Source organism: Melanotaenia boesemani, chromosome 18 (assembly GCF_017639745.1).
Source record: "Melanotaenia boesemani isolate fMelBoe1 chromosome 18, fMelBoe1.pri, whole genome shotgun sequence".
Taxonomy (NCBI): domain Eukaryota; kingdom Metazoa; phylum Chordata; class Actinopteri; order Atheriniformes; family Melanotaeniidae; genus Melanotaenia; species Melanotaenia boesemani.
In genome coordinates, this window is record NC_055699.1 from 11,253,677 (window position 1) to 11,280,211 (window position 26,535).

A 26,535-nucleotide genomic window follows, 5' to 3' on the forward strand; every position below is an offset into this window, starting at 1 on the left:
TATGATGTGGGAGATTGTACTTTTTGATTGTACTGGCAAGCCAGCCTTCATCCCATCAAAGAGGTCATTCCATGTGAACGTCCAGCTAGATTTACTTCCATCGCTGTCACTGAACCGATAAGTGAATTAATTTGGTGGACATCACAGCATCTCATTTCCATTTTGATAAGTCACACACACCAGACTCACTCTTGGCTTTTCTTTCACTCTATTGCTTGTCTTTTTGAAATATAAGACTTTTAATCTTATAGTTCAGAGGTGCTTTACCTCTGGTTTTATCTATTAACTGTTTCTTTTTTTATTTATTTATTTTATGTACTTATTCCTTTCTCTTGCAGATATGCAACTGAGTTTTCTCAAAAAGGACTTGATCTTTCTACTAATGTCTCAGTGGGTAACACCCCAGCAACAGCAGCCGAAACCCCTGCAGAAGCTCCCCTAGCATCAGTCCAGCCTGGCTCAACTCCAGTCCCACCAGAGCCCCAGAGCTCCACCATTAAATCTGAAGTGATGCCCTCTTCCCCAATGGTCATCCATCATGTCCAGAGTTCCCCGGTCCACATGCAGCAGTCCCAGCAGTCTGCAGCCCTGACATCTCAGCCCAGTCCTCCTCTCCCTTCTAGCCCCACTCACTCCACTGGGCCTGACCTGAGTAAGACTCAAGGCCGGGAATCTCCCAAAGGAGCTGCCTCAGACCCACCGAGTCCTGCTCGTTTTAAGAAGACCCATGGGAACCCAGTGAATAATGGCAACGGCAGTGTGCACCAGGATCTTGTTATAGAGGAGCTCCAGAACAGTCAGGACAAGAGCAAAAGCAGAGCTATGTCCATAGAGGTATCTTCCAATTGTTTTCTAGGAATGGTAAAGATGTGGTGATATTCAAGTTTACTCGCTGCGTCCTTTAAATGTTAAACAGTTTTACTCACTTTATTTAAATTACATAATTTAATTTTTTTGTACAACTGGTAGAAAGAACTGTGCAGTTGTTCAGATTTTCAATAACTAGCTTGTATTCTTTATTCACAGAGTTTGAGAATATTTCCTTGAATTTCTACATATTTCTTTCACAAACTTGTAGGTAGCAGAGAAGGAGTGGGAAGAGAGGAGACAGAATATGGGCCATTATGATGGAAAAGAGTTTGAGAAGATCCTTCAGGAGGCCCAGGCCAACATGTTGAAGGGAATCCCAAGTTTGGAGGTAGAAGAGAACCAACCACTGCCTGCTGCTGGTATTGTAGGGCAAGGAGACCTTCACAGCCCTGCAGAGTCATCAGGTACAAATCAAACCTATTTTACATCCTACATCAACATTTATTTAAGAATAGGGACTAGGTATATTAATGGACAATTTCACATGAAACACAAGATTATATCCAGTGGCTATTTCAACACCTTAACATTATCCTATATGATTTGATGAACCTGCATAACAGAAGAGCCTCAGTCAGGGCCTCAGGATTCAGAGAAACCAGCCAAGAAGGGACCCGAGAAATTCCCAAAACCTTTAATGGAGAAACCTGCCAAGCCAGCACTGGAGAGACCCTCCAAAACTGCCATCAAGCCAGCAGCTGCCGACAGTTTGACCAAACAGGGGTCTGACAAAGCAAATAAATCCCCACCACCGCCTCCTCCGAGAAAAGCTTACCCCGGCTCCAGCTCAGGCATGACCACAGCACGGTCTGGTGAGGTGGTATACACTACCAGAAAGGAGAGTGTGTTGGCTCAGGTCAGTATACTTGGAAGTTAAAGAGATTAGAAAAGATTTGTGTCATTGTCATGTCTTTTAAAAATTAGGCAGAAATTAGTTCAGCTCTGCATTAAAATGTCTATATTTGCTCATTTGCTGGATTGTGATTTCATGTTAGATGTCTGTTAATGAAATGAATTCAAAAGCTTTTATTAATCCCAGAGATAAAATGCAAATTGTAATAAAATAATAATTAATATAGGTTTACATGCTCTGATTTGAAAGAAATACATCATTTTTTTCTCACCCTGCACATTTATGTAGCACACTTTTTCATCATCTGTCCAGAAGAAGTTGGGTGCAAAGCAGCTGCTCATCCTTCGACTGGGGTGTGACAAATTAGTCATTAGGCAGGATTCACATTGATGTATTGCTTTAGTCCTCAACAGTGGATAGGCCTGACACTTGGAATTTTAATGGCAAACAGTCATCAGACCAGACATACAATTAGTCAGGCATTTCAATTAGCTGGTGCCTCCACTGCTGCTGCTCAGAAAAAGTTGAACTATTCTCATATTTCCACCACAAACTATGCTAGCATACCCTGACTCAGAATTCAGTTTGGCAGTGCAAGATATTAAAAGTGAAGGATGTGTGAATCCAGAATCAGGCAGGCATTATTAAGGCACGGTGATGTTGTTAAGGTAGTTATTACATTTGTACATTACCAAAGAAAAACAAAAGTTAGATTATATTTTGTTTACTACCCACAGGAGGTGGAAGAAGATGCTCCACCTCCCTCTCCACAACCCAAACCCACCAAGGTTCCACCAGAAACTAAGCCGAAGCCTGCCACACCTCCCCCTGTAACGGCCTCTGTCGCCAGAGAGGAGGAAGATGAAGGGGATAAAATCATGGCAGAGCTTCAGGTTAGATATGCATATGAACACACACACACACACTTACATATCCTTTCAAACGTGTCTGCAAATCCAATCAATGGCTGTGTGATTTATTGATTTCTGCATTGTGGGGGTTGGTTGCTTATCGCTTCTTCCTATGGTGGTTGATTTCCTCAGAAGAGGGAAAGTGTGGGCACTGACAACAGGAGCTGCCTTCTTTTCACCTTATTCCACTCCGTACAGCTGTGGCTGTGGTGAAAAGACTCAAAACTTCCTCAGTCCTCAAAATCCTTGTCCCCCATGTTCCTTTCATATGTCTCCACTCTTCAGGTTTTCCAGAAGTGCACAGTTAAGGATCTAGGGGTAAAAAATTTGGTAGAACCCACCACTCGAATTGAACCCCAAATCAAAGAACTAAGACCAGAGGCTTTGTTACCCCTCAAAGAAAAAAAGGTAACATATATCCCGTCGTGCAGCTGCCCAGCTAACTGCCTGCCTCTGCAAACTGTTTGATCTGACCAATGGCTGTGTCCTAACACTTGTACAAACCCTGTGCTCTTCCCTTGGCTCGAGAGAAGCCTTATAGCAGCTGCTTCCACAAAGCTCCTTTCCTTGCTGCCCTGTTTTTCTTCCCTCTTTTGATTCTGCTTGATATTACAGCTTGGATTTTTGTTTTCAGGATTAAGTCTGCATAAAATTGAGCTTCTGAAAAGCTGCTGTGTCTTTTGTATGATGTATTTTACAGCTGATTTAACTATTACTTGTCTTCAATCAATAAAGACCTGTAACTTACACTGTATCTTACAGGCAATTAAATTGTCTTGTGTCTTTCTTTAATGTCATTTCTTTATACAGAATCAATAGTATGTACAAAATTAGTATAATTCAGAAATGATTGACAACTCAAAGAAACGCCATAGTTCAAATTGAAATTTTGTAGACACAACCTGTTTTTGCAGACTTGGTTCACCAGAGGTCAGTCCCTACTTTGCATGTACCTCTCTCTCACTTATTTTCTGAGGAATTACTTCTCCATTTCTCTTTGTCTTTGCACAACTTCCCTTCAATTTGCTTTTCCAAGCTTCACAACTTTATAACCACCAAACCCTTTTTTCTGACAAAAAAATGAACACATTTGTGTAGATGCTGAGGATGTTTAAGTGCGACCGATTTTACCCGCTGAAACACGCTCTTTTAAACAGTTCTTTGACAGTATTATAAATTTTGGCTATGTCTAAGGGTAAGCTTGTATTTACTGTCAATAATGTAATGTTTAACATGACTTATAGTAGTGTCGTTGAAATGAAGACGGGTTATTTTGCAGGATAACAGTTAAGTTATAGTGTCAGTTTGAGCAAAAATAGAGTTTTTAGAAAATGACATTTAACCTGTAAACAGCAACGGAAAGGCTGTATGGATACAATTCAGACAATATTCTTATACAGGGATTTATTATCAGAGTTGTCTGAAAAAGTAATTTGATGATATTTAAAACTAAATATTTTGCCAGTGTCTTCGAAAAAGTAATTGACCAATTAAGTTTGATTTTTTTTTGTGAAGTCAAAGTTAATCTGCTGCAACTCGGTACACCAGTTGCACAGTAATATTATTCCCTCACACACTGTCCTAGCAGAGCTCAGAGCCCAGTCGAGAGGATAAAGATCCAGACACAGATGAAAATGGGAACTCTACCATGCGACAGAGCCCAGGGGTATGCAAAATTTTTATTTACTTCAGTTCAACCTGTCATTATTGATTTTACATTCTTAAGTTTGAAAGTTTTTAAGTAATGACAGATTTTAAATGTTATCCTCCCAGGTTATATATTACGTGACCGGCCAGATTCCCAAAGATCAGTCACCCCCATCAGGATTGGAAGATACCCCCGAACACAGAGAGCCCACACAGCCTCCAACACAGGTGTCAAATGTCAATGTTAATGACAATTCTCCAAGCCAGCAACAGCAGCTGCCGCCTCTGTCCCCACCACCCAAATCACCTGTTACGCCTCCGCCAATATCACCTAAACCTGTTGGACTTAATGGGTTCAAACTGCCAAAGAAGCAAATGAAGCAGGGAAAAATCATCAACAAGACAAACACTGAAAAGAAAAGTAAAATTATTCAGGAGCCCGTTTCTTCAAGTAAGAATAAAAAGCCTGAGCGTGTGGAGACCACAGCAACCAATGCTGTAGAAGAGGCACCTAAACATATTATTCCTCCACCTAAAAAGACTTCCGTTGAGGACAATGGTCCACTTAAAGTGCACTTTGATGAAGGTGATGAAGAGGCTAGCCTTAGTCCAGACTTACCTGGAGAAGAGGCGCCTCCACCCCCCGACAACATTGCATTCATGATCACGAGCACCAAGGTTCAGGCGCTGTCTTGTGGCGAGTACCAAGAACTGGTCAGTGCCAAGAAAGGGAGTGTCCAGACGGTTACTGTAGGCAGCGCGGCAAACAGAGCAAACACAGTCGATCCTTCAGTGCCTCAGGATAATGGTTGTAATAAGAAGCCGGTCATCATCATCTTTGACGAGCCAATGGATATCCGCTCTGCCTACAAACGCCTGTCCACCATCTTTGAATGTGAGGAGGAACTGGAGAGGATGCTCGCTGAAGAGCGCATTGAAGAGGAGAGTGAAGAATCAGACACGGAGAGGAGTGGTGGGCTGCAGGTAAAATCTGGAGTTGCCGAGGTGGCTGATGGCAAAAAAATGGTCTCCTCAAAGGGAACTGGAGACCACACCAGCTCAGCATCATCATCTTCATCTTCAATACCTGAACTAACAGACAGTGGAGTAAATTTAGAGTCAAATGGAGAGGCCAAACAAGATGGCAAGAAGAAGTTCAAGTTTAAGTTCCCAAAAAAACAGCTAGCAGCACTGACACAGGCAATTCGCACTGGCACCAAAACGGGAAAGAAGACTCTACAGGTGGTTGTGTATGAAGATGAGGAAGAATCTGATGGTACAGTCAGGCAGCACAAAGAGGCGAAGAGATTTGAGATTGCACGTTCAAAATCCTTCAATGAGGCACAGAAGGGATCAGGACCTGCCACGCTGAAAAAGCAAAACTCCGACACCCTCTGCAGGACAGATGAAATTCGGAAGAACACCTACAAGACTCTGGACAGCCTGGAGCAGACCATCAAACAGCTGGAGACTACTATTAGTGAGATGGGACCACACTCCCATGAGGAGCTGTCCAGCACAGAAGATGCTAAGACGAGGAATGGCAAAACCTCAGACCGAGTTGGGCTGAAGAGGTCTTCCTCTCTACCTACTTCCAGAGGGCCTGGCCCTAAGTTACCCAGCAAAAATTCACTGAAGAACACTAAACCTCAACTCCTTCCTCGTCCTGTAGTCATCCCTTCCTCCAACACCACCACCACCACCGTCCCCAGTGTTCCCAGCACCATACAACAGGTCTCTCTCTAGCTCTTGTTGCTCCAGGAGTCCTTGGGTCCTTTTTTCTTTCACTTTCCAACCTACCTTCACTCCAATGCTAACCACTGAAATTACAAAATCATTAATCCACTCTCCAGGTGCGCAGAAATGTTGGGAATGACCCCAAGTGCCTCTACAAAATCATGGTGACATGATTGGGGGTTGGCATTTACTGGCTACCATCTTTCCTCTGCAGTTCATTGCTAAAACACTGAGGTTTTCAGCAAGTGGCACTGTGATCATCAAAGACATTGTCGTGATGCTCTGGTTACTTCCTTATTCTTGACTGCATGTACTATGTATACTGACTTTAAGGTTTATGGTTCCACTTGGTGCATGACCCTTCACTGGTGGTGATTGTTGAGGTGTAAATGAATAGTTTTGGGTTTTATTTCTTGTTTTACCTGTTTGCGCCTTGACTTTTCATACTTCCTATGTGGTGTGTTTTTTTCTATCTTTTATTTTATTTCCTGTTTTGTTTTTCATTTGGATCCCCTTGCAGAACACCAGTGTCACTTCCCCTACTAGTCGGATGCCCGTCCCTTTGTCTGCGAAGTCCAGGCAGTCGCCGGGTACAACTGACAAAGCAGGAAAGCAACAAAAACTGCAGGACGCTCAGAGGCAGTTCCGACAGGTAGTTTTACTGTAGGGTCTTATCAGAGACTAGAAGAAACAAATGTATAGCAAAACTGAAGGCATGAGGCATATAAGGGGGAGGGGTTACCAAAACTGTGAGTTTTAAAGTATTGTGAAAAAAAATAAAGCCATCATGATGGCAACTGTGGATCTGTTAATGTTTCTCTCGAGTCTGCAGTGACACAAAGGCATGTTTGACTCTTGACTGTTACCCCATAACATCACTGTACTGTATGCTTCTGCATGTCCACACTGCTCATGGTTTTCACTGTGTTGGTGGCTAAAAGAAAAAAAAATGGAGAAAGGCAAAGAAAGTGGAATCCTATCCTCTCATCATCTGAGTTGTCATCACATCTCCAGTTCCCATCACAGTTGAGTTCCTAAACAGTGTTGCCAAGTCCTAAAATGCTTCTGGCAGACATACACAGACATAACTGACTTTTCGGCTATGCTCCTCCCTTCTCACAACGCACCCCTGCTTAAACCCAACATTACTGCACAGCTTCCTTAACCCAACGGTGATATATTTCTATACCATCAGGACCTCGGCATAACCTGCTCATCTTGCACCATCAGTTCAGTGGAATACAGGTCCACATTTCTGCTGTCACTCTTCAGCCCCCTAACCCTGCCCTCTTATCTCTCCAGCTCTTGTATGCATCTTTGCCCTCTGAACTTTCTCCAACAGCCACTCATGATGCCTCAGTCCCTCTAACTCACAGACATTTTGTTGAGATCCTGTCTGCCATTGCACTAACATTTGCTGTTCTTTCAATTCAGTATGTCTCACCTTCGTAGTAAAAACAAAGAGAGCAAAGCTTCTGTATGTCATTTTTTATGTCTTTTAGTTGTGGCTTAATCATGTAAATGTTTGTGTAGTTATAGTGTCTATGTAAATAACTTGTAGTTTTAGTTAACATCGTCTTGCCTTTTTCTTGTATTATTTTACAAATTTTCTTTTTTTGACAACCAGTATCTGTTTTGGCATCTGTTTGCAGGCTAACGGAAGTGCTAAAAGAGTGGGAGGGGATCATAAAACTACTTCCCCCACTATACCCATCTCTAAAATCCCTGCTTTTTATCCTAGCTCTACTAAAGGCAGCTCCCAGTCTGCACAAAACTCAGATGTTACTAATCCCATTAACCCGTCTTCTTCCTCTTCCTCTGTTGCAAAGTCCTCCGTCCTGTCCTTACACACCCCTCGTTCTGGTTCCCTTCCCTCCTCCCATATCCCCTCACTGTCTAACGGTTCCCTCAAACTCTCCTCATCCTCACAGCACACAGGTAAAGCTCTCTCGTTCTCCTCGCAGACTCAGAACGGTCGAGTGCACTCCTCCTCCTCTTCATTCTCCTCCTCCTCCTCCTCCTCCTCCTCCTCCCCCTCCCCTCTTTCGCCCACACCTTTGGGCCCAGGTGGAAAGAGCATCCGCACCATACACACCCCCAGCTTCACCAGCTACAGATCCCACAACGGCAGCAGCGGCAAATCCTGCATCCCAGCAGCCACAGCAGCTAAGGACACCACTTAGCCCCATTATCACCACTCTGGCTTTACAGCACTGCAGGTAGATCTGATCAAGTTTCATCTTACATAGTTTCTCTCTTTGTTTTTGATTACTTTTCATTTGTGAAATTTATTTAGAAGAGTATTAAATGATGCACTCCCTCAATTCACCTTCTATTTTACACTGGCGTTCGTACTCTGCTACTCTTCTCTCATTTTTCGGCTCATTTTCAGATTTTTGCTTGGATTTTGATTCTCTCTTGGAGGTGTACCAGATGTTCTGACAAATATTTTGTAATGTAACTAAAAACTGTCGAGTTTTACCACTTTGTAATTCAAGTGGAAAGACTGTCATTGTGTTGAAAGTATATTTTCTTGCTGTAGCTATGAATAGGGAATATAGTTTATGTAAATCACAAAGACCATGTAAAAATGTTTTTATTTTTGAAAGAAGAGATTGAAATTTCTCATATTGCCAGACATTCATTGCAGCCCTTGTAAATGCCTTTAACAAAATGTATGCAAGATGTATACACACATTTTGAAGTTAAACATGTCAGTAACTTTACTTTTTTAAAAGTATTTCCTTATTTTTCACTCTGATAGACTGCCAGTTTTTTTTTTTTTTCACAGACTTCACAGAATTGTCACAGACAGGTTTTTATTTTCTTCTGCCTATTTGCCAAAGTTGTAATAAGAACTCGCTTCAGGCCTAACTCAGTCATGAGCTTTAGGGGACTTCTCATGCACTCTCTTGGTTTGATAGCTGAAGTGTTAACTTCTGTTTGTACTGCTGGTCTTGGTTTGTTAAGTTAACATGTATTGTTGCTGTTTATGTAATCTATACTAAAATTAAAGTGAACGATCTGTTCAGCTACATGTACATACAGTAAATGCTTCTACTAAGAAAATAAGTAGTTTTGTTAACATACCAAAGTTTGTTTGTATGCATGCCTTTTAAATACTTTAGGAGAGTGGTGTTAAAGATGAATTATGTTTGCACAGATAGATTTTGTAAATATTGGGTTTTCTCTTTTTTTCTTCTTTTTTTTGTAAAGCTTTAAATCATGATATAAATGAGCAATGTGGTAAAGACAAAAGTGTGTTGGAGTAGGAAAAATAAAGACTTGCATGCTTGTACAACAATGTTCTGTTTTTTATTTATTTATTTATTTATTTATTTATGGTTTCCTGTTGTGTGTGTGTGTGCGTGTGTGTGTGTGTGTGGGGGGGGGGGGGGGGGGGGGGGGGGGGGGGGGGGGGGGGTGCGTGTGTGTACAAAGTTGATATGACCACAATGACAACCTGTTTCGTTCACACTTCTGCTCGACTTCACCTATGTTTTCCACTCACACTAATTTTTTCCACTGATGGTAAATAGAGCCTAAAATTCTGCTCTGCTACATTTACAGGTAAGAGTACGATTATTGTGGCTGAAAATATATTGTTTAAGTATTTTATGACTGATGTTTTTTATCTTTACTGAATTTCTTTCAATGACATTGTTAAATATTAGAAATACTTTATTAAATTGTGCTTTTTGTTGAAACCCATGTCTGTCTCGTAGAGTAACCTTTTATGTGTGATCATTTACATTAAGTAAAGGGTCACTTAAAAGCTTCTTTTTTTTAATGAATCAAAATCTAATTTTTAAGCCAGTAACTGGGGTTTAGTAATATCTCAGAACATATAATTTTACTAGAAAACAAATTCCACACGTTACCACATTAATTTGCAGTAATAAAAGAACATTTTAAAAAACAATTTGATTCTTCTTTTTTAAAAAAAATGTTTACATCTATACATTTGATATGTTCTTGATATTTTCTGAAAGTAGCTTTTCTGTATCAACCTCTCGCCATACAGCAAGTGGAGTTCCTCTTTCGGACAAGTTTCATGTAACATATAATGTTCCATTTGTTATTTGTGGTTCAGATATTTTGCGTCATTGTCTTCATTTTCATTCTCAGCTTTGATGTGTGTTATAAGTTACTGCAGAATGCCACCGGATTTCATTTTTCTGCTTGTTAAAATGTCCTACTTTTTAATTGCTTTGCATAGATATGTCTAGTAAATGACTTCTTTATGCTGTACTAGGTTGATCTTCAACAACAGTCATTACAGCAGCAATGAACAAATCTGAGGAGGAGACCATTGTCTTCAACTGTACATTGTGGAATATTTCTCTTTCCTCATTCTACATCCTGGTTTTCATCATCGCCGTGCCTGGGAATGTCTTGGCATTGTGGGCGTTCTGTCACCAGAAAAGCACATCACCATCTAAGGTCTTCCTAAGGAATCTATCCATTGCTGACATCTTTTATATTCTTGTTTTACCCATGCGTATAGTTTACCACCTCTCTGATAGCCAATGGCCCTTTGGACACATTCTCTGCCAACTATCAGGCTTCCTCTTTTACGTAAACATGTATTGCAGCCTTTATCTGATGAGCTTCATCAGTCTGGACAGATTGCTGGTTGTGCTTTTACCTTTAAGATCCCAGTCAGTTAGGAAGCCTTTGTATGCAAATGTGGCTGTTGGCATACTTTGGGTGACAGTTATTATTAGCATGAGTCCAACGCTTTTCTCAAAAAAGGATAACACCAACTCATCCAGCGTCTGCAACAAGCTGTACCTAGAAAAGACATCTTCTAGGGCTTTGATTTCCACTATTGTGGCTTTTTTTATCCCCCTCACAACCATAGTTGTCTCCTACGTACTTATTTTGTTGAAAGTAAGGAAACTCAAACAACAGGAAGAGCGTCCGGTGAGAGATAAAGCTATAAAAATGATCATAATCATTGTAATGAACTTCCTCTTAGCATTTGTTCCCTACCATGTGAGCAGGGTAATCTTCATACAAAGTCACAGTTATGGCAATATTACTGCAGCAAGCTGGGAGTCACTAAGAAGAGCCAATCAGATCACATCTGCACTGACCTGCATTAGTGGAGTGCTGGATCCTGTCATGTATTTCTTCTTGAATTGTGCATACAGAGACACGTTTCTTCAGCTGTTCTGTAAAAATAGGCATCGTGATCTGTAAGCAAGATGTAAATATTCTGAAACAAAAAAACAAAGCTTATATGAACATCTGAAACTTCTTTTAAGTATTGAAGATGATGCATAAAATATGTGACAGGATGACATTATAAATTTAGAACTGAAACCTCATGTTCACTTCTCATGCAGCTCTTCTGAAACTTGCCACCACATTTTATTATTGAAGAAATGAAGTGAAAATTGACTTCCACCTTTGAGTGCAACCATAATTTTCAAGAAGGAAATACTACAAGTGAATTGTGGAAATGTTGTTTGTTGTACTAAAGATATTGCCAAGTTAAATAGGATTATTAAGACAATTGTTCTTTTCTTTTATCACTAGTTTTCTGAAATGTCATGTTTATATATATTTGATATTCCTCTGCTTACCTGTATTAAAGACTCTTATTATCCCATTAAAAAACGTATATGGCAATTTTATTTTTCAAGGTCTGATTTTTTTGGTGTGCAAAGACGTTTTATTTAGTGCCTCTTTGGGACTGGCTCATGTTGGAGATTTGCCAGGTACTGTGCAAATCCATTGCATGGTGATGTGGACAAGTAAAGGAAGAAAAGTTACTGTAAACTAAACAAAATTTTTCAAGACGATAAGGAGCAATGTCTTCTGTGGGAGAGAAGAACTCCCTAACTATGCATAATATGAACTTTTAGAATTAAAAACACATTTTTTGTGGAACTTCAGCTTTATTTCCTAAATACCTATCAAGTTGACATGCAACTCAAGGTGCTTTAGAGATAAATTCAAGCCTTTAAAGACCTTCCCAAAAAAACATTAAATGTATATAGCACAGATAGATTAAAACAGTAAGAGGTTAAGAGAAAACATTAACGATGAGTTAAACATAATCTCTTACAAGAAGATGAGATTTAAGATTAAAATTTAAAGCAGAAATGGAATGTGTGACCCAAGCAGAGAGCTTCTTCCACAGCATGGGAACCTAAACATAAAAGGTTATACCACTGATTCTAGTCCTCCTAATTCTTTGAAGAAAGAAAAAGACATTATATTTTTCTTTTATTTTTTTCATTGAACATCAAAAATGTACAGTTTGAACTTCTCTTTCAGAGTTCTTATTTAAGACACAACACAAAGATTAGATCAGCTTATCCGCTTTCACGGCTTCACTTCCTCAGGAACTAAGTTAAATTATTAGCAATTTGCTTGAGACATGGTGTCTCTGTTTTTTACCTCAAACCTGAAAAAGAAAACCTGACTGATCTTGTTAAATGCACGTTTTCACCAGTCTGGCTGTTATTGCGTGGGATTTTGGTAATATTGTATAAAATAATAAATTAATTATCATTAAAGAAGTTTAAATGTCAGACATGAGTTCAATAAACAAAGTATTCTTGCAAATAGTACTTGTATTGTTGTTATGTCTAATTATTACATCATGATAATAATAATATTTAAAAATGTTACGTAATTTGTTATTTGAGTGGGAAAAAAATTATAACAGTGGACTTTTTAAATATATCATAACTTACATAAAAGTCGAATTTGAGCCTGTTTGACTTATTTGGGCATCCGTACCATCGAGTTGTTACCAAGGCAGCAAGGAAGCAGCTGTGAAGGGAGCGGACCGTTATGTCTGTTTGTTTAAAAGTTACTTAATATATGTTAATCTTGACTTAAGATTTATTTGATATTATGTCAATACATAAATATATGTAGAAGTTACTGGGACACATTTGTAGTTTTTTTTTTACCCTGGAATTTAGTGAACAGCCACGAAAAGAATAGCGGTTAGTAAGCTAACCAAGTGTAACATTCTGTGGTTATTTATCAGATAGAAAACTTAAGATAATACAGCAAAACGTAAGCGTTAAGCCTCATTTGTGTTGCTTAAGGTTTTCCTAAGGGTTATGTCGATTGTGGCTTTTGTGAAAAGCGAATTAGCTCAGTGGTTGTTAATGTACACTTTGATTTTGCAACCCGTTACGAAGAAACAAAAGGAACATAAAGTTCAGTCAGAGCCATCTTTACTGGGGTAGATGACAGCTTGTTCGTTGTTTTCCTTCGGCATTCCTGTCTTGATTGTCACCAAACCGCTATGGATCTCAGACAATGCTGAGTATTTATAAAGAATTAGGTCACCATTATGGGCACAGCATCTTCTCTGGTCAGCCCTGGAGAGGTGATAGAGGATGGATATGGTGGTGAAGGAGGAGAAGCCTGCGAGATACCTGTCGAGGTCAAACCCAAAGCCAGACTTTTGCGCAGCTCTTTCCGCCGAGGACCTCGGGTGATTGGGGCCAGTTTCAAATCCACAGGATCTGTGGATCTAGAATATGCTGCAGAATATGAAAGACTCCGTAAAGAGTACGAAATCTTCCGCGTCAGCAAGAATAATGAGATCTCATCCATGCAAAAGAAGGAGGCCAAGTTGGATGAGGAGAACAAGAGGCTGAGAGCTGAGTTACAGGTGAAAATTAATGCAGTGGCTGCTTGTTAGAACAGTTATACGAGGCTTTTGGATGTTTAACAGCTCTGACTCTGATAAACAGGCTCTGCAGAAGACCTACCAGAAGATTCTACGAGAAAAAGAAAGTGCTCTTGAGGCAAAATACCAAGCTATGGAGAGGGCTGCCACTTTTGAGCATGATAGGGACAAAGTAAAACGCCAGTTTAAGGTAAACTGCATGACATGTTTTACAGTGCAAGTGCAACATTACTGACATGCTCATAATTGCAGTTTCAACCTGGTTTCTAAATTAAATTAGATTTTCCGGGAGACAAAAGAAAAGGAGATACAGGATCTTCTTCGGGCTAAGAGGGATTTGGAAGCCAAACTGCAACAGTTGCAGACTCAGGGCATTCAGGTCTATGATCCAAATGACTCTGACTCAGATGACAACCAAACCACTGTGACTGGTAAGACACTGGTATTGTTTTGTTAATGTATTTGCGCTTTTGTCTTAATTTTTTTGTTGAGTGTGACTTTTTATTTTCTGTTTGCTGCAGTCACTGGAACACAGTGTGAGTACTGGAGCGGAGGGGTGCTGGGAAGTGAGCCCTCTATGGGTAGCATGATGCAGTTGCAACAGACTTTCAGAGGGCCGGAGTTAGCACACAGTTTGATAGATGTGGAGGGTCCTTTTGCAAATGTGAGCAGAGGTAAGTAAACTTTTTCAAGGCAGCGGTTCCATGATGTGAGCTATAGGCAGGACAAAAATCATCACAATCATCCAAATGGCCACAATGACACAACACTACAACGAAAGCTCTTTGTTCATTGAAATGGTCTTCTGCAATACATACATACTTTTTAAAATGTACATTTTTTTCTAAATGCGATTTACACGATTTTATTCTCACATCTGTCAGATGACTGGGATGCTGCAGTAGCCAGTCTTCTTCAGGTATCACCTCATGTACCCCAGGCCTTATGGAGCAACACTGTACGCTGTTACCTAATCTCTACCCAGGAGACCAAAACAGAGTTGGATATCTTCATTAAGGTTTGTTAATCGTGCACCATAAATCAGCAAAAAGCTTTAAATGATCAGTATTCATGGATTATTGTTGCACTAATAATATTTTTTTTGAACTTGCTGTCTGTAGACCACAACATAGTGTCATGAGCCACACCTCCCTCTGCCTCCCCCCCTAACTCACACTGTCTGTGAACAAATGTGCAAAGTGCAAACACACTGAGCAAAACAATTTCACCATTTTGTGGAAGATGTCAAAGTAACTTATAACGTTTATGTGGTTACATATTGTCCAGGAGGTGAGCTAGCTCAGAGTCAAACTGTAGCTTCTTTAGCTCTTGCAGTGTTCTCCACTATGAAAATACCAGGCCAGTGTTAATCCGAGTTATGTCCCTTTCTTTATCTGATAACTTCTTCCCCAACTACCGTAGTTCTTTTTTAGGTAATGTTGGATCCTGGTCGTCTGCAGGTGAATGTTTCGTTTCGCTTCAAAAATATGAGCTGCCATTGCTCGCTTGGTCTAACCTTAAATAGAAGGAGGGCCGAGGGCACAGAGAGGAGGCTGCGATTCACATGAACGTACATGAATGTCCGGCTGGACCGGCTGGTAAACACAGGGCTAGAGATCAACACAGAGAGACAGTGTGTGACATTATGGTATACTCTAGGTAAAAATTACACCACTAGTTCTTCCCATAAGACCAAAAAAGGGCAAAGTTTTTATTTGACAGTGTCGCTCTTCTCAAGTAGTTCTTGCCAGGTTTATTTTCATCTACACTGAAACTGGGAAACTTGTGCCTGTTTTTTATTGACAGAAACACTCTTCAGTGTTACGCCAAATGTGTGAGGGCCTTGGCCATTTCTACCTGAATGTCTTCTTCCCAGAGGAGAGTGCTGCTTCATGCACCATCGAGCGCAAGCTCGAGATCGAAAGAAGTTCTGTGTGTGTGCTTCTTCTCAAATCCACTGTCACAAGGTACACGAAGCTTTGCAACTCACTGGGGTATCCTCATGTAATGAAAATCATGTTACCTGTATTTCTTATTAACACAAAAAATATTGTATTGATTCCAAATGCATCTGTGCAGCTCTGTTTTAGAGGATAGTGAGGAGGCTTTTGTGAAGAATCCAGATGGCCATCCACTGGTGCTTTACCTCAGAACCCAAGAGGATCACAGCCTGTCTGCACCCATTAGGCAGCTTTTAGAAAGGGTCAATGCTGCAGACAAGGCTGCCAAAATCAAGGTGTGTGTCATATTCAGTTCAAAATAGGATTCAAAAGAGAATGATATATCTTGCAGCTGAGCTGCAGCTTTGATATTTAATCTCTATTGTTGGGCAGCGATTTAGTGTCGTTCTCATTTACCAGAAATAAGTAAATAAATAAAACATTATATTTAAGTGGATTTAAGCTTTTCTTATCAACCCATGTCATTTTGTCTGTATTTTGAAGATAGGAGCTTGAATATCAAGAGGACAATGATGAGAGTACCTTGTCTTTGGCTTAGTTAGTTAAAGCATATCATGGTCTGATACCTTTTCTGGCTGCTTTAGATGTCAGTTTGGAATTCTTCATGTGAATTTCAGTATTCCAGTAAAGTCTCCAGTTTTTGATAAAAGCTTAAATTTCACATTGAAAACTTTTTATTTCAGCTTTACAATATATTGTATTTTTTTTAACAATGATGTTTAACATCCATAGAAGTTTACCCAAGCATGCATGCTTGTTTCTGCTTTATCCCTCTTTGTGCTTTCTTATAGTCTTACACGATACACATCTAGCACCTACACGCAAAAGTTTGGAAAAAATGATTCTGTGTGTTTTCCTTGTTGCTACATGTAACTCTGTATTTATACTTCCATTACTGGATATTATCCAGGTGGTGGATCATAGTGGTTCTGCTGAAGAGGGGGCTAACCTGATATTTGCTCAGCTGGAAAAAATCATCAAGCAGGTACACTTCATCATTCAATGACACCGGTCTTTTGATCAACTAATCAATGTCAAAGGAAAGCGTGTACAGAAAGGATCTTTTGTTCTCATTGTGTAGGAGTTGCTGGGATTTGAAGGAGCAGATGTTGACTCTAAGGACTCTGCTATAGACGAAGGACACGAGGAAGACTCGGGAGAAGTGTTGTGGGATCTGCATGATGAGCAGGAGCAGATTGAGTCCTATCAACACGCTTGTAGCAGCACCACCTCCCACTTTGGCATCCAAAAGGTATGATAGATCTTTTTCTCAATGCACATTTTAAATCTGCACTTTAAACCCAACATTTTTGTCTTCATTTATTTCAGTATATAGATCGACTGAATGACATGATTGCTGCTCCACCACCCACACCCCCTCTGCTGGTATCTGGTGGTCCAGGCTCAGGAAAGTCTCTCTTGCTCTCCAAATGGTAAGAACTTGTTTTTTCAGTTGGATGTAACATGATTCAACACTGGTGGACTCCCCTTAATGGAACCCATTGAATGGACTTTTCACTTAAAAAAAATTTGTTGAATTTTTTGATGAATCAGGTTTTTTTTTGTTTGTTTTTTATTTCCAAATTTGTTATTTTCACTCATCTGCTTTACTAATTGCCTTTTCATTCTCTTTAGGATTGAGTTGCAACAGAAGCAATCCCCCAATACCTTGTTCCTTTATCACTTTGTTGGTCGCCCACTTTCCACAAGCTCAGAACCAGTTCTCATTATCAAACGCCTCACAGTCAAAGTAAGGAGTCCATGTCATTGACTTACTTCTAGTAAATAAAAAAACACCCATACTTAACTAATGTTAGAGCATGTCTGTTGTCACTTAGCTACTGCAGCACTTCTGGTCCATTTCTGGCTTGTCCATGGAGCCTAGTAAGATCTTGGAGGAGTTTCCTCGCTGGCTTGAAAGATTATCAGCGCGCCATCAAGGAAACATCATCATTATCATTGACTCAATTGACCAAATACAGGTGCATCCCTCCCCTAATCTAATTAAAACTGCTTTTAGTTTGTGTAGATTAATTTTACCCTGTTTTGTTTAAAGCTGAATTACCCCTTTAACTATTTTTGTCTCCTCGTGTTTCAGCAAGCAGAAAGACACATGAAGTGGCTTATTGACCCTCTCCCTGTCAATGTTAGAGTGGTGGTGTCAGTCAATGTAGAGACATGTCCTCAAGCTTGGAGGTAATTCATGTTACTGGAACTGAATCTCAGGACGTGTTTAGGTTTTCTTTGCTTTTTATTAATTTTCCATGCACCCTTATGTGTATTATCATATGTTATTAAATGACTGTATGTGTTAAGGTTGTGGCCCACGCTCCACTTGGATCCACTTAGTCCCAGAGAAGTCAGAAGCGTTGTGAATGCAGAGTTCCAGGGAATGGACCTCAAACTTACCAAGGACCAGGTCTGTTATCTCCTCCCGTCAACCCCACTGTGAAAGAAAAGTGTGTAAAGACATTAGGAGTTTGTGTTTTGGGAGAGTTCCACACTTGAAATTTTGTTATGTTGTTTTAGGAGAAGAAACTGGAACGGCACTGTCGCTCTGCATCGACCTGCAACGCATTATACGTCACACTGCTGGCAAGGATGATAACCAGGTCTCTGGCTTTGATCTTCTCTAATTGTTTACCATTAAAGAAAAACATTTTGCCTTAAAAGTGGTTAGTGTCTGATAGAATTTGCTTTCATTTGCGTCAGAGGCTGAAACTTAAATGTTTTAGTGATTGTTGGCAGTTCTCTCAAGTCTCTCTAAAAACCCTTTAGGCTTAAGGAAATTGTTTCCAAATAATACTTTTTATATAACACATTTTTCTTAAGGATGTCTGGTGTCTTAATGGGTTCATAGATTGCAGAGCTGGAAAGTATTTTATTCAAACCTATTTGAGCATTTTGAATTCACTTGTGTGTTTGTTGATATGCTTGAAAAAAGCTCTGTAGTGTGAATTTTCACAACTATTTATTGCAAATAAATGGATGTAGTTATATGTTTTTGTATGACTAGAAGTAAAAATCGAGACAGAAATAGGGTAAATATTTTACAATAGTTGAAATTGTGATTTTGTTTAGATCTTTCATGAGTTACCCCTTAATATTAGATATCTTTTGTTGTTCAAATTCTATGTTTTTATTTATCTATTTATTTTTCTTCCTAGTGGTAGATCTTGCTGGTCACTGGAGAAGAATCTGGAGCAGTGTCTGCAATGTCAAGACACCATGTCACTCTATCGCCTGGCTCTCAAGATAATGCTAAACAGCCTTAGCACGGACAGAGAGCGACATATAATGAGAGAGGTGACCTAATTATAAAGTCATCATTACTGGTCTTAATTAGAAATATTTCTTGTCTCAGGGATTTTTCCCTCATATGAATCCTTGTAATGCTCAGCACTACAAGGATGTACTTGATATATATCACATACACTTGTGCTTGTCTCTATTTAGATGCTGTGCCTTGTGTTTGCTAGCCATAATGGAGTGAGTGAATCAGAGGTTTTAGATATTTTCCCAGAACTCGAGCTGCCCACGCTGTCCTCTTTGCTCTATCACCTGAACAAACTGTGCATTGTAACCCTCCGTTGTGGACTCATCAGGTTTCAGCACCTGCAGGTACTTCTGCTCCTTGGTTACATATTACAGAAGACTAAATGAAATAGGGATTTTATTACTAAGCAGTTCTGACATTTTTATCATGTGGGTTTCTTGTCAGGCTTGGGAAGCTGTAAAACTGGAGTTTCTGGGTGGAGGAAGCAGCTCTGCTTCTTACAGAGAGAAACTAATCAATTTCTTCAACAAGCAGCTCAGGTGCTATAAAGTATCTGTCTTCTCAAACAAGTACAACACAGGTCACATCCATCTATAGGTCTAAGTCATGTCATTATTATTTGTATGTTTGTAGCCAGGACCTTGTGACATGGCGTGTAGCAGATGAGCTTCCGTGGCTGCTCCAACAGCAGGAGGACAGAGCTAAACTACAGCTCAGCCTTTTGAACCTGTTTGTCTCCCAAAACCTTTATAAGAGGTACATGTTTGCTTTGACTAAGGTGTTATTAGACACTGCAACATGTTTATTAAGATATTATCTTTTGCTTTTTTTCCAGGGGCCATTTCTCTGAGCTGCTGGCCTATTGGCAGTATGTTGGCAAAGACAAAAGCTCCATGGCAACTGAGTACTTTGACTCTCTGAAACGGTACGAGAAGAGCTGCGAGAGTGAAGATGGCATGACTAAGCTGGCTAACTTGTATGAGACTTTGGGACGTTTCCTTAAAGACCTGGGCCTCCCTAGTCAGGTAGAGTACATGTTTTGTTTTTTTTTGCTTAGAAGTTTCGTTATCAAAAGTTGCTTGTATGATTAACTCTATGTACTTTTTTAAGGCTGTAGCTCCGTTACAAAGGTCTCTTGAGATTAGAGAGACAGCCCTGGACCCGGATCATCCCAGCGTAGCTCAATCTCTGCACCAGCTGGCTGGAGTTTATGTCCATTGGAAGAAATATGGCAATGCTGAACAGCTGTACAAGCAAGCTCTTGAGATAAGTGAGAACGCCTATGGGGCTGAGCACACCAGCGTGGCACGAGAGTTGGAGTCACTCACCATGCTCTATCAAAAGCAAAACAAGTAAAACAGGCTTTTGTTTATTGCCTTTCATATCATTTGACATATGCTATAGTTTAGAAAGTACCCCACTTGTGGTGATCTTATAAGAATATCTTACATTAAATGAAACTGCTGGAGCAGGATTCAATTTAACTGGTTTAATACAACTTTTATTATCAGGTATGAACAAGCAGAGAAACTGAGGAAGCGGTCAGTGAAAATTCGTCAGAAGACTGCCCGAAAGAAAGGTCATATGGTGAGCAGATTTCTCACAGAACTTCAAGCTGTGTCATACTCTGTTAATCAGACACATTGTCCATGCCTTTTGTCTACTCCTCCTTTCAGTATGGCTTCACTTTGCTGCGGCGAAGAGCTCTCCAACTGGAAGAACTGACCCTAGAAAAAGATTCTGCAGACTGTGCCAAGACACTCAATGAACTTGGTGTTCTTTACTACCTTCAAAACAACTTGGAGTAAGTAACAAATTCCCTGCAACATTTGGTGTATAATGAAGTTGCAGCCTTGTATTTTGAGCATGTTAGCTAATCGGCTTACTTTCTACTCTCAAAATTTTACTTTCGAGTATAACAATTTGCATTATTTTTTCCCCTCACCAGTGCTGCCAAAATGTTCTTGACCCGTTCTCTGGAAATGCGTCAACGAGTCCTCGGTCCAGATCACTCAGACTGTGCTCAGTCCCTCAACAACCTGGCTGCACTGCACACCGAAAGACGGGAGTACGAGACAGCAGAAGACATGTATGAGAGGGCGCTGGACATCCGCAAGAAAGCCTTGTCACCAGACCACCCCTCTCTGGCATACACACTCAAACACCTGGCTATGCTTTATAAACGCAGAGTGAGACATGGGGGCCTGTTGACTCTGAAAAGTTTATATTCCCTATGCTGAAAACTTCAGCTAGTGTTGGGTTTTAGTAATTCATTGCATGTGGTGTGTGTTGCACAGGGAAAGCTGGAGAAGGCGGCTCCACTTTATGAGTTATCTCTGGATATCAGGGAGAAAAGTTTTGGACCCAAACACCCCAGTGTGGCAACAGCACTTGTTAACCTAGCAGTAATCTACTGCCAGCTGGTGAGACTGACTTCATCATGCCTCTTCAGACACATTTCTGAAATATTAAATGAACCCTATGTAATTAGCCATTTAATTTGCCACGTGTCTAAAAGCTTGGAAACAACCGATTTAACTCTTAGTCATTTATTTTGTGATGCAGTTATTGACATAATGATTTTTTTTACAGAAGAAGCACAGTGATGCCTTGCCCCTTTATGAACGGGCCCTGAAAGTGTATGAGGATAGTTTGGGGCGCTCACATCCACGGGTTGGAGAGACCCTTAAGAACCTGGCTGTTCTAAGGTAAAGTTGTCTTAGAATCCACTTAATATTTGACTAATCAGAAATGTGGGATAATATGTTAGGTGTTGTTTCATGTTTTGGTTTTTTTTAATTCTTTTTCTCTGATCTAGCTATGAGGAGGGTGACTTTGAGAGGGCAGCAGAGCTTTACAAGCGTGCAATGGAGATTAAAGAGGCAGAGCCATCATTAGTGTGTGGCATTGCCCCATCGCGCCATTCCTCTAGTGGCGACACATTCAGTCTGAGGGGGCCTGCTCCCCTACCACTCCCCCCAAGGTGACTCCGTTAGCTATTATTGCCATTAAAGGCTGTCCTTACAGCTCCATCTACCACTGAGAAGCATAAAAGTTCATTTCAATATTTTATTACAAAGGGAATCATCCTGGGCATCACAATGTGATTATTGTTATAGAAATTGCTGTGAGGCAAAGACACTCGGAAGCAGATGGGAAACGTTAGGTAGGATGATCAAGTAATCTGCCGTTTAATCTGCTTGGCTGAGAAGAATTCAGAGAAGCACAGAAAAGCTCCCATGCCAAGTTTCTGACATCCATCCATCTTCTGTAGCCACTTTTCCAATTTAGGGTTCTGGTGAAGCTGGAGCCTCTCCCAGCTGCTAACATTCTGATAGCCAAACATAAGGAGGTGTCTGTTACTCTTTTCACAATATTGGAACTGAGATTCCAGCCTATGCAGGTGACTATTCACACTTTCGGCACAGATTCATTGAATCACTCCAGTGGACAACATCTGTGCTTACCATTGTATAACGAATGTTTAATGCACTATTTCTGTTTGTTTATGATTAAAGTGAATAAGTTCAGAAGAAGTTCACGCTGCTCCCACAAAAAGAAAACAAATGTTTTTAATTATTACTCGCTGGACAATCAGTCCTCAAGCACTTTTAAAGTCTACACTGTAGACTGAAGGAATAATATTTGGCAGCTGTTTGCCGTCTTTAAAACACAAAGAGCATTTAGTAATAACTGTGTTGAGTATTTTATGTTGACATACATACAGTGTTTACCAAAAAGTATTGTGAATTCTTAAAGGGGAACCCCAAAATAAATCCAAAAACGAACCTCAGACATGTCTGAGGAAATGTATTCACTGATTTCATGATGTTTGTACAACTCTTTATGTACATGTATTTATTCATTTTCAAGACATGTTAAGTCTCCAAGCTTCTGTAAAATACATTAAACTGTTTTCTGTCTGTCAGAAGGTACATGAAGTCAAAGGGAACAAAAAACTAAAGAAAACTGTTATTACATTGCCAAATGTAAAATATACATGTTTTCATATATGCAAGTAATGCTGTGTAATTAAAATAGTTTAAGATTGTACAGGACAGTTACCTAAATCATATAAAATATGTTAAGACTGTATTTCATCTAATAAATGCTTTGAGAGAACATTGTTCTGTGATGTTGCAGCAGATGATTCCTTAGAAGAATGAGTAATGGCACATAGTTAACAGGTTTGAGCATTCACTCACTATTAACAAAACCTCAGACAAAACACATTAATGAATGCACTAACTGATATTTATTTAGGTTTGTTGTCATTCCATAAGAAATTAGTATAATTTCAAATGCTATTTCTTATGTGTGAAATGCCTTTAGTAACAGTTCTCATGCATTCCTGATATTTAGTTGTTTGGAAAGTCATTGCACAATTTCCTATTATGTATTAAGAATAGGTATGTCTTGCAGAAATGCATCTTCATTGTTGCCTACAACTTTCTCATTTGAGCCATTAAGTCTTCTAGGCTCTGTTCAGTCTCCTCCACTGTCTCCCCACTTTCTGTTTCCTGGTACAAACAAGAAAACAGGATTGTCATCATTTAGTTTTAACAAGTTGTGTCAAATGCTGCACATTGCTTTCTACACTGCATTCTTTTCATTTAAGATTAGGAATCTATGAAATTAAAACATGATTTTAATCTTGTCATGTTGTATATTTAAGAAAAGCTTAGGTGTGTTGTAGAAAACTAACCCCAGCTGGAATGGTGTAAGCCACGGTGATGCCCTCTGGGAGGTCAGGCACAGTCCCTGTTGCGGCCTGTAACTCTGCATCAGTAACCTCTGATACCAGTTCAATACCTGAACAGGACAATGAACACAAGATAAGATGGATAGATTCACTTTATATCACAGCTGGAGGTGTGTAAGCTCCACAGGTTGTTACTGCTCACCCCATTCATTGTCTTCGTGTACGACCTCTTCCTCCTCCTCCTGCACAACCTCCACCTTGGGCTTCTCTGCTTCTTTCCTCTGAACAGAAAAGGTCACACAGATAGAAATCATAAAAATATCCTAACTGATGCAGAATAAAAAAAAAATCCCACATTGTAATGTAAACAGCGTGCATGCACACCTTGTACTCCTCTTGTTGTCTCCGGCAGTGTCGGTCATTACACTGGGGGTTGGCTTTCATCGCCATGGAGGGGAAGAAGTCCTGCATGGCATTGTAGCCAAGATAATAACTGACAGTACCAAACTTCAACAGATATCTAGGGAACAAAACATTTTATAGATTTATTTAACTTAAAATATTCAGTATTTACATAAACTTTATGTTTTGGTTTCAGCATGGCTGGAAATTATTGCAACATACTTGAGGACATTTTGTACCAGGAGGCCTGCAACTACTCCCATTGTTGTTGGTAAGCTGGCAGCACACACACCCTCTCGTTTTAGGGTCTTCTCGTCAATGTTTGCAGCTACCACCAGGGGAGGAGCACACTAAGAACAGATATACTGATTCACATACTGAAATGTGCAATGTCAAAAACAAACACAAAGTGTTGTTTTGTGTGTGGACGTACAGCAAAGCAAGCAGTCTCTCCAGGGATGATGAGCTGGATGTGCCCGGATACGGCGTTCTCACTCACACCAGACTCCATCCAGATCTGACCTAGTTCATTGCAGGCCTGAAATAAAACAAGACAAAGCAATAGTCAGAAAGAGACCAGCTGTCTGCACAAGTCTGCTTATCTTTTTTGAGACAGTGACATTCTTACAGTATTGATGGCCATTCTAGCCTCAAAGTTGTCCACACAGCTCAGAACCAAATCCACTGGGTTTCCTTCTTCCAGCCCTCCATGACTTTAAAAACAAGAGTCACCTAAAACATTTAGAAACAAGGAGACAACGGTGGAACGTAACAAAGTACAAGTAGGGACACCAACCTGATGCGATCCATGAAATGTGTAAAATTTTCCATTGTTGTGATATTGTAGTTATGGGTCTCAAACGCTACATCTGGATTGATGTTTCTGTTGGAAAAAGTGAGTCACATCTTAATAGGTGTAAGTGAAAGTCTGTGGGTGGATGACATATGGTTACCTAGTGACTGGTGTACCTTAGAGTGTGCTCTGCTGCTTCCACTTTACTGAGGCCTGCCTGGTGAGGCTGGAAGAACAGCCTGTTCATGTTGGCCAGCTCTACTTTATCATAGTCAAAGAGGAGCAGCTACATGCCACAAAAATTAGGATGTGTGAGAGTATAAACACAGGCAATGACCACACAGACACACATGCATGAGCATCCACAATAATATAATAATGGTAAAGTTTTTATTACCTTACCAATGCCACATCTAGTGAGCATTTCAGCTGTTACACTGCCAACTCCACCCACACCAACTACAGCTACTGTGAATGTTCGGATTTTCTGTCAAAGAATTTGAAGACGGTCATTTGTAGTTTGCATTGCTAAAATCACTGTGGTAAATTACTTTAGTAATCAGCCCATAGCAGTTCTAAAAATCATTCAAGCTGCAATAAAGCAACTTTAAAATTAATTAATTTAATTGAATGAATAAATTTCATTATTGTACTTGATTATTTCAATCCAATTTTATTTTCACTATGTTTCTAAGGGTCAAATTGTACTTTTTACTCTACTATATCTACAACAGTTGCAGGAACTAGTTAGTGCATACACCAGGTAAGGACTAAACCTAAGAATTAAAATGAGCTTATAATGTAAATAAACCCACCATAAAATGATTAAAACTAGCTCTACCTCACTCAGCCACAGTATGCTAATATTGTCTGTGTAACTACACAGCAGTAATAATCATGTAATAGTAAGATAAAAAGTATCCTGCTTTTAGGCAAGTGAAAAATGCCCTTACATCTTCTACAAATAGATAAAAACTGACAGAATGTAAGATTACTAAGACTTAAAATGCTGACAGATGATGAATGAATGAGCTGAATTTCACACATAAATATTGGCTGACGTGTGAAAATGTGTGTATGACATATCCTTGTCATGTCATGTCTAGCAAAAGAATTTACTGACAAGAGCCTTTTAAAGTTGTACCTCATAATCATCCACGATTCCCATTCTCTTTAAAGCCATGAGGCGGCTGAAATGAAAATAAAGCACAGATTAGCTTGTCGCACATGAAGTACGTCCATTTAAAAATGGGTGACTCACAAGGCGTCGCCTCTTAATGCTATATAAGTACTTTATATGAAATCCGCCAACAAACTAAATGAATGAACTGGCAAGTTACCTGTACGGGTTTGAATCCACGACTTCGGCGCTCATTTTGTCAATTTTGGGTCTGTTTAGTGCTTGGTTGTGAGCATCTTCCATGGCACACTGCTTCTGCTTACACTTTATCAGCTCATTTTCCAGCTCTCGCACTCTCAGTTTCAGTTCTTCCACCGTCGCCATCAGCTAGACGAGAACCACTAAAGAAAATTGGGGACGAAATGTAATGTTTTAAGGTGGAATAAAATCGCAACAGAAAGTACACGTATTCTTTTCTAGATCCACCGTCAGGATGTGTGCACCTCTAAACATCGTCCGTGCAGAAAACCAGCACAGGCCATTCTGACTGTTCCTACATTACTTGTGGACTATTTACACATTCATTCAAGAAATTA

At 39.9% G+C, this 26,535-nt stretch overlaps 4 protein-coding genes across 17 annotated transcripts in view; 3 read left to right on the forward strand and 1 right to left on the reverse strand.

Moving 5' to 3' along the window:
* The window catches only part of si:ch211-285f17.1 (sickle tail protein), a 121,906-nt gene extending 112,590 nt beyond the window's left edge, over window positions 1–9,316 (forward strand). For 8 of the 12 annotated variants that reach the window (XM_041967854.1, XM_041967856.1, XM_041967857.1 and 5 more), the window contains 9 exons: window positions 339–834; window positions 1,079–1,274; window positions 1,434–1,726; window positions 2,461–2,616; window positions 2,920–3,042; window positions 4,220–4,300; window positions 4,408–6,015; window positions 6,539–6,670; window positions 7,671–9,316. In XM_041967854.1, the coding sequence (XP_041823788.1) occupies window positions 339–834; window positions 1,079–1,274; window positions 1,434–1,726; window positions 2,461–2,616; window positions 2,920–3,042; window positions 4,220–4,300; window positions 4,408–6,015; window positions 6,539–6,670; window positions 7,671–8,201 (3,616 nt within the window). In that variant the 3' untranslated portion in view covers window positions 8,202–9,316. The remainder of the gene's footprint in view (window positions 1–338; window positions 835–1,078; window positions 1,275–1,433; window positions 1,727–2,460; window positions 2,617–2,919; window positions 3,043–4,219; window positions 4,301–4,407; window positions 6,016–6,538; window positions 6,671–7,670) is intronic. The other 4 variants (XM_041967855.1, XM_041967863.1, XM_041967850.1 and 1 more) reach the window with 4 other exon arrangements.
* On the forward strand, window positions 8,116–11,746 carry LOC121628681 (uracil nucleotide/cysteinyl leukotriene receptor). 2 transcript variants are annotated; one of them, XM_041967875.1, is made up of 2 exons: window positions 8,116–8,237; window positions 10,274–11,746. In XM_041967875.1, exon 2 carries the CDS (start codon window positions 10,306–10,308, stop codon window positions 11,221–11,223), a length of 918 nt encoding a protein of 305 aa, XP_041823809.1. In that variant the 5' UTR covers window positions 8,116–8,237; window positions 10,274–10,305; the 3' UTR covers window positions 11,224–11,746. The 2 variants fall into 2 exon arrangements, with proteins under 2 accessions (XP_041823809.1, XP_041823808.1); XM_041967874.1 differs by lacking the exon at window positions 8,116–8,237 and adding an exon at window positions 9,440–9,588.
* A 1,056-nt stretch (window positions 11,747–12,802) lies between these two features.
* nphp3 (nephronophthisis 3) lies at window positions 12,803–23,044 on the forward strand. The gene is made up of 27 exons (XM_041967864.1): window positions 12,803–13,666; window positions 13,749–13,874; window positions 13,965–14,115; window positions 14,206–14,358; window positions 14,569–14,702; window positions 15,491–15,651; window positions 15,764–15,920; window positions 16,556–16,630; window positions 16,727–16,897; window positions 16,975–17,078; window positions 17,281–17,395; window positions 17,484–17,627; window positions 17,744–17,841; window positions 17,962–18,064; window positions 18,175–18,257; window positions 18,813–18,951; window positions 19,102–19,266; window positions 19,367–19,461; window positions 19,556–19,678; window positions 19,758–19,947; window positions 20,033–20,274; window positions 20,434–20,509; window positions 20,599–20,726; window positions 20,871–21,111; window positions 21,220–21,345; window positions 21,515–21,630; window positions 21,741–23,044. Exons 1-27 carry the CDS (start codon window positions 13,343–13,345, stop codon window positions 21,907–21,909), a joined length of 3,909 nt encoding a protein of 1,302 aa, XP_041823798.1. The 5' UTR covers window positions 12,803–13,342; the 3' UTR covers window positions 21,910–23,044.
* A 114-nt stretch (window positions 23,045–23,158) lies between these two features.
* Window positions 23,159–26,459, reverse strand: uba5 (ubiquitin-like modifier activating enzyme 5). 2 transcript variants are annotated; one of them, XM_041967870.1, is made up of 12 exons: window positions 26,160–26,459; window positions 25,964–26,009; window positions 25,217–25,306; window positions 24,996–25,105; window positions 24,823–24,909; window positions 24,655–24,739; window positions 24,460–24,564; window positions 24,249–24,376; window positions 24,009–24,144; window positions 23,827–23,905; window positions 23,628–23,734; window positions 23,159–23,442 (listed from the first exon to the last, which is right to left on the reverse strand). In XM_041967870.1, the coding sequence occupies exons 1-12, from the start codon at window positions 26,321–26,323 to the stop codon at window positions 23,365–23,367; spliced, it is 1,215 nt and encodes a 404-aa protein (XP_041823804.1). In that variant the 5' UTR covers window positions 26,324–26,459; the 3' UTR covers window positions 23,159–23,364. The 2 variants fall into 2 exon arrangements, with proteins under 2 accessions (XP_041823804.1, XP_041823805.1); XM_041967871.1 differs by lacking the exons at window positions 25,964–26,009; window positions 26,160–26,459 and having other exon boundaries at window positions 25,222–25,308.
* Between the last annotated feature and the right edge of the window lie 76 nt (window positions 26,460–26,535).

Bases quoted from the DNA above. Each gene is read 5' to 3' on its own strand.
- LOC121628681 (XM_041967875.1), top strand. From the start codon at position 10,306: ATGAACAAATCTGAGGAGGAGACCATTGTCTTCAACTGTACATTGTGG.
- nphp3 (XM_041967864.1), top strand. From the start codon at position 13,343: ATGGGCACAGCATCTTCTCTGGTCAGCCCTGGAGAGGTGATAGAGGAT. The intron at 15,652-15,763 runs GTACACGAAGCT...GCATCTGTGCAG, and splicing joins CTCAAATCCACTGTCACAAG to CTCTGTTTTAGAGGATAGTG. The intron at 19,267-19,366 runs GTACTTCTGCTC...GTTTCTTGTCAG, and splicing joins TCAGGTTTCAGCACCTGCAG to GCTTGGGAAGCTGTAAAACT.
- uba5 (XM_041967870.1), bottom strand. From the start codon at position 26,323: ATGGCGACGGTGGAAGAACTGAAACTGAGAGTGCGAGAGCTGGAAAAT. The intron at 24,910-24,995 runs GTACACCAGTCA...TTTTTCCAACAG, and splicing joins GCAGCAGAGCACACTCTAAG to AAACATCAATCCAGATGTAG. The intron at 24,565-24,654 runs GTAAGAATGTCA...GTTTTATTTCAG, and splicing joins CTAGAATGGCCATCAATACT to GCCTGCAATGAACTAGGTCA.